Source organism: Streptopelia decaocto, assembly GCF_964273445.1.
Source record: "Streptopelia decaocto genome assembly, chromosome: 15".
NCBI classification, from domain to species: domain Eukaryota; kingdom Metazoa; phylum Chordata; class Aves; order Columbiformes; family Columbidae; genus Streptopelia; species Streptopelia decaocto.
The window spans coordinates 1932696-1946272 of NC_138670.1; the positions used below are offsets into that span (position 1 = coordinate 1932696).

Here is a 13577-nt window from a genome sequence, read left to right on the forward strand (position 1 = left end):
ATAGCGTGTCGTGTTTTTCCTCTTGCAAATAACACCGGCTTCAAGTAATCACAACAAACTGCAGTTAAAAGAAAGAAGTTTAGAAAAATAGCTAAAGTATCTTTAATGTTATTTGAAGCCAAGAAGCTTTGCTCTTAGCTAATGGACACAGTGGTGTGCCCATCAAAAGGATACCATCAGCCACTTATACCAAAAAGGGAGTGGGAACCAGTGCATATTTACAATTTTTCACATTGTATCCATCTCAGGGTTTTTTTAGGAATACGTGAAGCAAAACTGAACTTGAGATAACTGCCCACATTTCAAAGTTAGAGAGAGCAGGTGCATGAAAAGTACAGGACAACTAGAGGTCACTTTTTAATGTTTCTCTTTGCATAGATATATCATGTTTTGCATGATTTACACTTGAACACACGTTGCTTCCTGTCAGACCAAAGCTGAGTGACAGCTCTTTAGTTGCTGGGCAATTGAACTCCTTGACTCATCAGAGCATTGGAATTGCTGAAGTTAAAATAGAAATGGTTCTATTTTGGGTGCGTGGGTCTAAAAATAGACATAAGTATTAATAGGATTGGGACAAGTAGCTAATAAATTCATGAAGACCAAACTGTAGCAGAATTCTGAAACAAACATTTATGTTGATGACCAAGACCATCAGAAAGTTATAAAGAGTAATTTCCCATTTAATGATGGAGGAAAATAGAAATCATATTAAGCCTTGGGCATTCCGGTTTATTAAATCTCTCTCTCCTGCAGCCTGTGAAGGTCGAGAGAGACTCCCTGGGGATTGTTTGGTTTGGGAGAGGGGGAGGAAGGTGACTTCTGCTGCAGGAGCAGATTAATGTCATTGTCATTGACGAGATACTGGACGAGATCAGATGCGTGTGTTCTTCTAAACTGAGGAGCTTTGCTGGATTGGGAGTACGGGCTGGCAATAAAATTGGATGGTCAGGGGAGCTGAAAACCAACCTTAAATCAAAATATACACCTTGGCCATGAATAGTATTAGGTCAACTTGCATACTTTGGCCTTGCAAGTTAAAAACACATTGTAGGTGCAAGGGGTGGCATAGGCAAAAATGTCATGTTGTGCCTGTGATGTCCTGAACATGACCATAACTTTATTTCCATGCCTACCAGAGGATAAAATTTAGTGACAGCAAACTGCTGAAATGCGCTGATGTTTTGCCAGCATATCTGGAGGCTGAGGCTTGTGTGATATTTACACTTGTATCATGGTCTGGTTATTAGCAATGCATGCACACAGTTAAATATTTGTGGCTTTTTGGGGCAGATGAACAGAAGCTGGTTGTGCTCAGTTCACTGGCAAAGCAAACTCACAACAAGCAAGGTTTGTGCTCTCCCAGCTACGACACAGAGACAGGACCCTGCTTCGGAAATGTTTTAGCATGAAATGCTTCTCAGGGTTTGACTTAAATTAACACAGCAGGATGCCTGAAATATTCATGCACTAATAATCTCTATGATATTTTTACTTTGGCTTTCTGTCCAAAGTAAAGCTATTTATAGTGGGGTAATAACGTCTTTTAATTAAGGCTGTGTTTGGTTGGCTATGACACTAACATACTGTAAATGTCTCAAAAGGTTAGCAGGCATACTGTTTTCTTCAGTGCAAAGGCTTGAGTTCAGTTGTCCTTTAAACCAGCGTGTTGCAGGTTGAAAGGTTCAAGTTTTGCCTTGCTGTCCATATTGCACTTCAGTGTCAATGTGCTTCTGGCCCTTAAATCGTGACCTGGAGCTATTGCTGGTCCTGAGCGCGCATTCAGTGCAGAGAGAGAGAGACCAAAAAGTCACTTGCTGTCACCTGCAGCCGTTTTCAACTAACAGTGCCACTCCTGGGCCTTTGTCCTCCCTGTATTTTCCTGTCAACGTCTGCTGCATTCAAAGTAAGCAGCAGTTATGTAGCTCGGAGGGATAAAAGTAGGTCCAGAGCAAGTTGCAAGTACAGGCTCTGTTGCAAAGAAACACAGCTTAGTTACGGGCTGTGAGCGGAGGGTCAGTTCCCAGCTCCATGACCTGCTCAGTGTGTGCTTCTGTTTTTACATAATAGCTGCAATAACGATATTTTGACTTAAAAAAATAGAAAGCTTTGAGATGTGTAGTTTCCAAATGGCAGCTCTATTGGTTGATGTTCATACCTCTGCCCCAAGGTTCAACAGTGACCATTCTTGGTTTTTTTAGGTCCTCCAGCTCCCCCTCAAGATGTGATTGTACGGGCTGGGTCCACCCCAGCAACTGTACAGGTGTCCTGGAAACCACCAACTCTGACAGCAACAGGGACGTCCCATGGCGCCACTGTCACCGGCTACGGCGTCTACGCGAGAGGTCAACGGGTGAGTTCTCCTTCCAGCCTTACAGTGACCATCTCCAGCAGGTGAATTCCTGCAGGTAAAGGCAACGGTAAACATGCGACACCACCTGAATGTGTCCAGGGTTTTCTCACCTTCCAGTAGAACTTACTATTTTGCATGCAACTTGCTTGTTAGCTTCTTTTCCATAAGCACCTGAGCTTTTGGACAAATCAGTTGTAGCGATTAAAGATAACTAATTGATGTGGAGCCCTCATGTGGCTCTTTCAGCCCGCTCTGTGTTGGCAATGGTTCTCCCCACATTAAGACTTTGAAGGTTATACTTCAGTGGGATTGGTGGGAGGGAAACAGATGTCATCGTGCTAGTAAGTTGTTTGTTTGTGTACTCAGGTGGCCGAGGTGATCTTTCCAACAGCAGAGAACACACTGGTGGAGTTAATCAGACTAAGGAGTTTGGAAGCAAAGGAAGTTACAGTTCGAACGCTCTCTGCGCAAGGGGAATCAGTGGACTCTTCTGTTGCTGCCATTCCATCCGACTTACTGGTGCCTCCAACCCCTCAGCCCAGAACTGCTCCCAAATCTAAGCCATTAGCAAGTGCCGGAGCCCCAGAAACCAAAGAAGAACATTTAGGTCCACATTTGAAAATGGATGAGTCGTGGGAGCAGACTCGTTCGGCATCCCCCGTTCACGGACACACGCTCGAGCCACCCGCGCCCAACTTCCACAGCCCGCTCCAGGGGAGGAGGTCGCCGTCGCCCAACCGAATCCTCCCCCAACCTCAAGGCACACCCGTCCCGAACACGGTCGCAAAAGCCATGGCGAGAGAAGCTGCACAACGCGTTGCAGAGAGCAACAGGGTAAAGACAAACTTAAGGCTTTCTGGGAGATGGTTTGATTCACTTCTGCACTTTCCATCAAAGATTTTATTGTATCATATGCTTTAAGGAGAAGCTAATCACTCCTAAACCATGAAGATCCATATTTTGAGAAGGAGCAGCATGCTAAAATTCTGTGCCATCGTGCATACTTGTAACCATAAAGAGCATTGATCTGCCTTTGATCAGCAGTAGAAACCCCACATCATCAGTAGAGATGTTGTCTCCAAAAATGCAGAGCCTCACATCTGGAAAACAAACAAACAAAACCACAATAGCAATCCGAAGGTTGTGCTTGGGTCCTGCTGGACCCACAAAAGAGGCTTGCACCTGTGTGAGAAAAGTACTTTGAAAGAGATCTAAACAATAAAGGGCGGTTTAAAAATGGGTCTAATCTTTTTGACCGTTTACAAAATGAGGACAGAGTCTTATTTCTGTAAAGGAATCTAATCAGCTGTCAGGCAAGAGAAATATTTGTATTCTAAACCCATCTGCTTTTTCAAAATACCAAATCACAGCTCAGATGCACGCAAATCACTATATTGCATCTTGTCGTGGACCCACAGGCAATGTTACAGATTTGCCCTTCAAGAACGAGCCTTTCTCAGTCTTACACCTTCACAGATGTTTCCAGCTGCTTCAGCACAGCTGCCGTGTGGGAGCGTTTCACTGCAGCTCCTCTTGTAGCTACTGGAAGCATCGCTGCCCAAAGGAGACTCCCTGGTTTGGAGACCATTATGACCTATGGCTGCTGGAGTGACTTAGACACTTCCTAGTTAATTTAAATCCCCCATTTGGGGCTCTCGGGTCAGCACAGCTGATGCGTATGCGTCCTGACAGCGTGCTCTGCCTTCCCTACCCAAGCATACAATATTTAAATACTCACAGTGCTCTGGGCAGTTACTTTCTCATCACAAGCTGCTCACAACTGTCCGTGTCTTTATTTCGGTCTCCAGTGTCGCTTTTTTCATGCATTATCTTGGTCCTTCATCTGAGAGTCATCTGTTGTGTCCGGTCTGTCCTTTCCCCTTGTATCCCCAAAATAGCTCCATCTATTTTGACAGTTCACACATGTCTTAACAGCCCAAACTTATTGACTGTTCCTGTTTTGGGACAGAATCGAGCCAATGGGTGATGATACAGTGTTTGGGAAGATGAATAATTCTGGGTCACTAAGGTTTGCTTAAATACATATGTAGGCATGTGGATATTTCTGCCTTTTATTTATAAATAAAGCAAACAGGAACAAATGTAATAGAGGGAGAAAAGGCTGTTAGTTTCTTTGGCACCCTAAAAGTGAAGGTTGATTTACAACCACATAGGGAAAGAGAGCTGAAATTCCGGTTTTGAAAACTGCTGACATAATATATGCTCTCAACCATGCTTAATTACATTAATTTTAGTGATGCTTGAAATGTTTAATTCAAGGATCTGGACAGAAGTTTACAGATGGATTCACTGTCAATGAAATCAGATCCTACTGACGATATTTGCCGTGTTTGGTCCCCAGTAGCAGAACTGGCTGTCTTGCTGCAGCAGGAGCTGCGTGTCACCTCGGAGCAGAGGAAAGCATGAAGTCTCACTCTATAGGGTTTTTGTACAGAGGTAAAGATGCTGTGGTGGCTACATCTTCTGCTAACTCTCTGCCAAGGGGAAATTAATGTCTTCATTAGCAACATCTGACTGTGCAATACCGAGAATTTTGACATAAGTGGTAGAGGGAGGAAAGCCAGCAGTGGATTTGATGGTCACATAAAAGCATAACACTGTTTATGAGCAAGGGTAATACAACAAGCACAATTTCTTGAAAACTCCCAAAAGGTTGCGGTCAGGGGAAGCGAACGTCGCTTTAAACCACGAGCATGTTTAAATGCTGTGTTCTTCCATCCCTATGTCTTGTATTCGCAATTGCTTCTGTTGGTTGCAGGAACAGGTCTGCTTCACCATTTTCCATTTCTGTTGCTTTTCTAGATGGAGAGGAGGAGCGTTTTTATCGAAAGGAGCAATGCAGCCCAGTATGTGAACTCAGATGATGAGGAGGATGGCTACGATTCCCCCAACGTCAAGAGAAGAGGGGCTTCAGTTGATGATTTCCTGAAAGGTTCAGAACTTGGAAAGCAAGTAAGTAACCTCATCTTGTCATTGTGTCCCGTGTTGGACATGAAACAAGTAGTCTATGAAGTTCAGCAAGCTACGCAGGTCACCATCTGATTAGTGAAGTCGTATTGCTAAACCATACAGACAACCAGCTAAATTGTGGGCAGGTAGATGAACGTGCTGGTGCTGGAGTATAACACCATCTGATGGGAACTGGATGCTCAGCACTGTGTATTTAGAGATCGATAGCCCAAGCAGCAGCCTTAAGCCCTGGAAAATTTAAAAAACTGAAATAGAAAATGCGACTGAAACGTCATGTGTGAGCTCTGGGATGTTTCTGCACGATGTGTTACTATTGCATATGAAAACAAGCTGTGAAAAATAAAGGGAATAGGGGAAGGATTTTTGTGTTCCATAAAAGCCATAACCTGTAATCCAAATTAGCAGAAAACCAACAGAATATGTGCTTAGCATGCTGTAATGAATACGTTACAGATGTTGCCAGAAGAATTTTGCACATCTGCACAGCTTTTAGTCTGATCCCACTGAAAACATATCTAAAGTAATTTATTACATTACTACATTGTTTATGAAAGAAACTCATAGGGACTTGAAATATTTGGAGTAATTTCAAAAGACTGTTAAGGCTTTAACCAATCTACTCCTCCAATGCTAAAGAGATAAAAGCTTCAAATTCCATCAGCTAGCTATACCATACAATGATGGGAAGATCCTGCAAGAATTAAGTTCTGATCACTTTTAAATTACAGTGTGATGTAACAAACAGCTGTGAAGAACAGATGATATGTGAATTATCCCAGGGTGTTTACAATTTGGTCAGCAAGTCCATTGATGCGTGAAGGGCCTCTTTAAATCAAGGGAATTTAATCACAACTAGAACTAGATTTGGTGCTGGGAATGTAGACATCCTTTTTTGTATCATCTATGCCATTAAAACTGGATTTCTTGAATTGGAACCATGAACTGGAAAAAAAAACTACGCGTGATGTCTGCGCTAGAACAGAGCAGCAAGACGCATGATATAATTTACATGTGGTTATTAGTGTGATTGCAAACCTGGGAGACGCTCTAGTCCTCATTGGCGTTACACAAGGAGTTTCGGCTTTGCGGTGAAGGTTCTTGTCTCTCGCTCTGCCCGCCAGCCGCACTATTGCCACGGTGAGGAGTACCACACCGAGAGCAGCAGGGGCTCCGACCTGTCCGACATTATGGAGGAGGATGAGGAGGAGCTGTACTCGGAGATGCAGCTGGAGGATGGAGGAAGGCGCCGAGTCAGCGTGTCCTCGCACAACGCGCTGAAGGTGAGTGGCGCCGCACAGACCTTCCCAGGGACTCCAGATCCACATTCCTTCTTCAAAGCCTTTCTTTTAGTCACGGCTTTTGCAGACTCTTAAAACTCACACTTTCCTATAGACCTAGAACTGAGGTGAACATTATTTATGATGCCAAGGCCACTGTAATACATTACTTTGTTTTTTTTGCATAATTTGGTAGCTAAACTTTTAACTAATTGACTATTTTCCTATATGGAATTGTTGAAGTCGCCGTTTCTTTTCTGTATCTGGGGACTATGTCTATGCGACAAAATACTACACGTGCCACCCAAACAATGAGCTGTTTGTTTCTGAGCAAGGAGATTTGTATAAATACACATATAGAAAGAAGCAACTTGGGTTTTCCGTGTCTGAGCGATTTGTCCCCGTTTCCAGTGCCAGTCCCATCTCTTCCACAGCCTTTAAATCACGCTCGTAAGAAAGGGAGCTGGGCCAGCTTTGGCTGATATCACATTATCAGAAATTCTTGTGCTCTGGTTGTTAAGGAATCACCAAAGACAGCAGGAAATATCTCTCAGGGATATTGCTTTAACACTACCCAGGAATATTCATTATGAAAGACAACTTAACAGTTAAAGTATACATAGGATGTTGAACCTATCCAATATAGAATATATTTCTTACAGTATATTTGTACGTGTAATTATATTTGCCTTTTATGTGTCTAGCAACTATACTAAACTGTGCTTTCCTAGAAAGTTGGATTATTTGAACAGCAAGGAAACTCACAGGTTGATTTTTCTTTAAATATGCTGTGATTTAACTAAAAATACTGTTATCTCATGCATACAAGAATTTTCATTATTCCCGTAACTGCTTTCATGTAATATAAATTCAGTGCTTCTATTCTGATACTACCTGGAATGAGAAAGGTACTTTTTCAAATTAAAAAATAAGCAGTGTTTCTATTATTCTGCTGACAGAAAGGTTGCAAGTGAAATATTTCTGCATGCTGCTCCTGTCCCTTTCGTCTAGGGGAAAAAAAAAAAGTGAATTCTCTCTTGACTGTTCTTGTTCTTTATGCATCAGAAAAGATATTTACTTCTTGTTTGTAAAATAGTGTTGCCAGTGCTGCTATTTCAAAAGCAAGCTCCAGCCCCCTAGCTGGTGTAGACAATCATTGCAGAGTTGTTACAGTCTGCAGGCGCTTCTCTTGCTGTAACAGTGAATGGGAAGGGTAGGACCGGTTGATTCATCCTGCAGAAATGGAATTCAGTGTATGACCCTCCTGGATGTCTGGAGAATCCAGCCCACCATGCTGATGAGTTTTCTGAGACAAAATGCAGGTCAGATTTGGGAGAACATTGTTCCCTCCAACGGTTCCTTAAAACAAAGGCTGACATGGGTGATCAGGGGAAGATGCAACTCACCTGACTGGCATTCTGAAATGTGGGATATTTGAGCTCAAAACAAAACTATTCTTGTTCATATTTGTTGACTTTTTCCCACTTCTATGGGAGTTTGTCTCAAAAGTGTCACAAGTGTGGCACACACTTTAAAAGTGAATGAAAATACGTGAAACACATACAGTCATAAAGTACATTTAAAAGCTCCTAATGCCTGAAAGGGGAAGACATCCAGAACCCCACTGAGTTTAAGGTGGTCGGAGGGAGAGGCGTTGCTGAAGGCTCCAAAATGATCCTGTGACTATTTTGTAGGTGCTGTTGTGTCCAGAGCCCCCCCTGATCTGGGCATTGAGTACGAGGAGAGATGATCTCCATGATTAGAATCTATAAACCATATCAACCAAGACCAGCTCCTCCTGCACCATCATTCTCTTGCCTCTTCTCAGAGTCCAGCTGAGATCCTGCACAGGCTTCTGTCGCACCAGCCTGTGTTTTGTGTGAATGTAACAGAAAAATCACAAAATGCATCTCTCATGTTCAGAACACTGATTTGATAAAGGCTGGGATAGTTATTACCTACTTTAACTTCTGCTAATGGGCTGATTTTCAAGTATTGGTTTTATGAAGCAGGTGCGAGGTGATGATGTGAGGTTTGGTGACAGTGCAGAGCAAGGGCCATAAGGAGCAGCCGCTGCCCGGGGCTCGTCCTGTGGCAGCCACGTTTTCCAAACGGTGCAGGTTTCCTTCACATTTTACAAAGGACACTAGAACTCCGTTAGTGCTGTCTGCAGAGCAGCTCTCCTCCACCAGGACGTTTAGGACTATTTGTTACTCAATGTAGGAGGCTTTAACCCATGCAAAGCAAGAAAGCTTGCTGGAACAGAATTTTAATTCTCAAATATGGGCTCTGGTTACAAAGAATACATAGCGATTTGGCATGGGGCAAGGAACATAGAAAGCATTAGTGCTGTGTGTTAATGCCATTCTCATTCGCCATGCTGGAACGTGTACGCAGCTTTTATTGCTTTGTTTTAAATGCATGGGTTTATTCTCGTGAAGAGCATCACCCAGTTGTTTGTACTGACCTCTCATGTATCTGACACCCAGCAACTTCTTAATCACGTGTTTATTTTCCACAGATTCTCATTCACAGCATGACATCCTTTTCACTAAATAAGCTGCATGTATTATGTTTGCCATTGCTCTAAAACTAATTCTGTCTTTATTTTTCTTTTCTTCTCCCTTCTCCCTCCCATTTTATTTTTATCACACGCTATTTGTCCCCTGTCTGTTTTTTAACATTACATAACCTTAAGGAGTGCGATAAGAATAAGACCACTGAAGCCACTTTTTTGGAACAGCCTGACTTTTCACAGCAGATACATCACAGTAAAAAGCTTTTCAGTATTCCAGAAGTAGCTGAAGAGGACGGTGAATACTCTGAGCTGCTGTACAAGCAGGGGTTAGGTATGCCCTATAAAAAGCACCCCACAATAGCTAGAGACTCTAGACCACCCAGGCCCTACAATCAAGACCAGCAGCACAACTTCTGGTACCCAGCCAAGCACAGAATTTCAGGCATGGAGGATTTTGCCGCAGACGACAAAGGATGTAAATACAGCCGGTCCTTATCGAGGAGCCCGGACAGCGGACTGGACTGTGGAAGCGAAGAAGAAGAATCCCGGTTTAATTTCAGATACAGCTGCGATGCGGCTCCCGCCAGCGCTGCCTCCGGCTGTTGCGCAGAGGCCAGCGCCTGTTCCTGCAGGAGGAGCGCGAGGCCGCTGCTGGCGCGCAGGAAAACCCTGACCCGGCAAACCAGCATCGAGGAGGATTTTGGTGACTTGGGTCCTTCCTTGGGAGAGCCCAGGACTGAACACGTCAAGCCCAGTTACGAGAAAAAGTATGAGGCTCAGAAATACACTAGGACAGATAATTTGGCCAATGAAGATATTCAGGGAGGCTGGAAGACCGACTTAAAGCTGGCTGACTCTAGGGCAAAGCCATCCCACAGAGACGCAGAAGACTCTCTGGTGTGTGAAATAACTCTTCCTTCTAGCATCTGCTTGCCAAATCAGTTTCTTTCTGTTGTTCTTTCTTTTTTTCCTTTTTCCTTTTTTTCTGAGTTAATTTTCAGGTCCATCCTTGGGACCTATTTCGCTTCACTTTTCCTTTTATTTTTCTCTCTCCCTCCCCATTCATTTTTATTTATTATTCTGCATTTTCCTTTCCCGTCCTCTTTTGTGTCACGCTGAAATCAGTTTAATTTGCTTTACAATTCTTCTCCTACAGAACAAATTACAATAATGGCTGCTTTTATTAAAGGACAACTGAATCTAAATTTTAATTAAGGGTTAGCTGAACTATAATTTTTCCAAAAGATTGTTTGTCTTTATTTTGCCCATCTAAATGTCGCTTAAAAAAAAAAAAAAGCTGCATTTTAACTGGAAAAATATTTCATCGTGTTATGTTTTTTTTCAATGTCAAGGAATTCATTCCATCATGTTGTTTTATTCACCTCATTCCCAGAATGTTCAGGACACACTCTTTACCATCAAACATCTCTGAACAAGAATCAGGATTCTGCCCCGGTGTGACAGTGACCCAGATTGATGGAGTCACGGGTTTCATCATGTTTCCATTTTCTGCCTTATCTCCGCACCGTCACTACTTTGCCTTCCTTTTTGGACCATCTCTTCTTGCCTTTGAAGTTGCCGACTGCATCCGTGCGTGAGGATGCGGGCGAGCAGCTGCTTCCGAAGGGCCAGGCCAGGGCCATCCCGTATCTCGCAAGGATGCCCCTGCGTGATCCCGCCTGTTCGCCCTTCTGTCCATTGATCTCTAGCAGAGCCTCCACGCTTTGATAGATGCATCCATAGGCTTCCCTGCTCCCTACCGACCAAAGCAAGTTCTTTACCCTCACGGTCTGCAACAGTCCAGGCTGGAAACCTCAGAGCTGATGCGTTTGATGTAACGGTAGAAATCAGCAGCCTGCTCATCTAGTTTAAGCTGAAACGACCCTTAAAAATTTCTCCCACTAAAATTGGTACCCAAGCTGTATTAATCTCAATGATTGCATGATAGACTCTGGAGAGCATTGAAATAGTACCATTTAGCTATTAAAATAGCGACATTTTCTGCAAGGGTAGTGAACAGAAAGAGACAGCTGTGATGTGAGATGGAGTGTGACTACGTTTCGATGACCTTTAAAAGGCTTTAAGAACCAAAGGGCGCTAAAGAAGAGCAGAGTGCCCACAGACAGACGGACGTACCCTTGTTCACGTGCTGCAAACCGGACGAGCCATAGAGCTGCCCATGCCAAAGCCCGGCCCGGTGGGGCAGCCCCAGCGCCACAGCTCCCGCGACTGCCCCCACGGCTCTTGGGGACATTAGAACGGCACCTTAGCAGCAACGACAAAGGCAAAAGAATATTTCAAAACCTATTCTTTTTGTTGCTTTTTGTTCCGATGTGTGACTGCCGGTTACAAAACTCTGCCATGAATCAGGGAACCATTTTTTTCTTTTGCAGGTTTTCCAGGCAACAGTATTTTACTTTTCAGCTAACCTTTCAGTTAAAAACTAAGTTTAGTTGCCTTTAGAGCTTACGCTTCCAAATGTGATTGACCTGATCAATGTCCAACCATATAACCGTGATGTTACCACGCGTGTAACTTACAAACCTGTTTTTTCTGTTGTGTTTTTTCTAGCTTTTAGGTAACCTGTCATCCGCAGGACGGCCCGACAGGGCGGATCACGCAGGGCGAAGGTCCTCCCATGGCAGTGCAGTGCCACAAAGGTCTCGGCCCATGTTGGTCCCTTCCATTGGTTAGTTGGACAGATTGGTGCATTTCTGTTCTTTGCAGCCTCAGAGCTGGGGATGCGGTCCTTACAAAAGCAACGAGGGGCGCTCGTCTCGAACCGTGGTTACTCTTAGTTTAAATGGGGTGAAACGGAATTAAAACATCTCCATCTAAATGTGAGCGGACTGGGGTCTCGCAGGGGCTGAGTCAGGAATCATTGACATCACTGGGAGCCCTTTCATTTAATGTAGTGGGTATGGGAGCTTTTCAAAGCTTGGTTAGGCTTAGCTACTGTCAGATCTTAACCTAAGAAGAAATTTGCAGGCAGGCTACTATATGATCAGTAAAATAAACGTGCCCATTCGGCCATCCATTCAGCCATCCATCTTTTCATTCAGCAACCATCATTTTGCATTCACTTTCCATTTTCTTGACTACTTTTTGGAATTTTAGCAGGAAAAATTGAAGCTGTTAAATGCAGCAAGTTACTAGAACTTGCATATATTTGCTAGATTTGATCCTTCTTGCAGAATCATCCCTATTCTGATTTACTTATGAATTAAACTATGCGCTGGTGTATACCAGAAAATCCAAAAAGTAGTGCATAAAAGATGATGGAATCAAGACACTATGGACAAATACGTATCTGTTAAACTTGCACTGCATACTGGCAACCAAGAAACACTGAAAATTAGAAAACACATGCAAAACAAATGCAGAAGGGTTCTGTGAGCAGAACTTTACTCCATGAAGACGTAAAGTACGTCCTGCTCCTGTCCCTAAGCTGGGCTTTAATTTGTGAACGCTGTAGCATCATCAGGAGGAGAAGGAAGCAGTGTCAGGCAATTCTCACCTCACCTTCATGTGAATAAGATGTCACAAACGGGGATTATCAGAAGGAAAGAGACTGATAAATAAGGAATGGGTTTGGTTTTAATTTTTTTTCCCTTTTCATAGAATCACACTGAAATGCCTGTACTGTAAATTAAAGACATATCCCCCTAGTGGGCACCATTATTCTGATATCTAGGAGATAGTCATTATTATTATTGAAACCGTAGCTCAGCAAACACGCCCGGCTGGCACATGGAAGAGTCTCTCAGTGTCTTCAATATAGCAGCAGCGGTCAGAGGCTGATTCTCATCCTGGGGTAGATAAGGATGATCTCCACAGACATCAGTGGGATGACACCGGTATGGAAATGGTATGGGGGAGAAGCAGCTCCAGGGAGGCTCTTGTGCTTCCATTGACAGGTTATTGCCAGCTGAGCCAAACAGCTTTTGGATGATGATGTGAAAACCTTTAGATTTTTGTGTCCTTCTCCTTTCTCTGCAAGCAGCCTTTGTTTTCCTCAGGACTAAAGATTTCTGCTTTCTGTTTGGCCTACTTAAAGCAAGTTTTCCATCTAAGTCCTTTTATATTATTTGCTAAAATATTGTTTTTATAAATAGCGAGAGAGTAGATGAGTTTGTTTCAAGTAGTCCTTTGGGTTTGCTTTTAGTTTTCATTTTAATTAAAAAGAAGGGAAGTGATTAAATTTATCAGACCTCACTTCCTGTCAACAAAGTTAGAACACAGAAACCACAACGTAATGACTTCACTGTTTGGTTCAATAGCAACAGCTCAGGAATCAGAGAAAGAAATTGATTTCTGATAGTCAGTCTGTGCTCAAACGGATAATTAAACAGAAAATAAAACCTTGGGTTTTATTTCTTTCAGTGTAACTTAAAGAATGAATTAGTGTATTTTGTATTCTCTGCAATCCACAAATGCT

At 43.1% G+C, this 13577-nt stretch overlaps 1 protein-coding gene across 10 annotated transcripts in view; it reads left to right on the forward strand.

Moving 5' to 3' along the window:
- Nucleotides 1–13577, forward strand: part of RIMBP2 (RIMS binding protein 2) — a gene marked incomplete at both ends in the record, with an annotated part of 43441 nt that overhangs the window by 15684 nt on the left and 14180 nt on the right. For 6 of the 10 annotated variants that reach the window (XM_082066025.1, XM_082066033.1, XM_082066029.1 and 3 more), the window contains 5 exons: nucleotides 2202–2353; nucleotides 2720–3187; nucleotides 5177–5326; nucleotides 6466–6624; nucleotides 11711–11828. In XM_082066025.1, the coding sequence (XP_081922151.1) occupies nucleotides 2202–2353; nucleotides 2720–3187; nucleotides 5177–5326; nucleotides 6466–6624; nucleotides 11711–11828 (1047 nt within the window). Of the gene's footprint in view, nucleotides 1–2201; nucleotides 2354–2719; nucleotides 3188–5176; nucleotides 5327–6465; nucleotides 6625–9319; nucleotides 10037–11710; nucleotides 11829–13577 lie in introns of all 10 variants that reach the window. The other 4 variants (XM_082066024.1, XM_082066028.1, XM_082066027.1 and 1 more) reach the window with 1 other exon arrangement.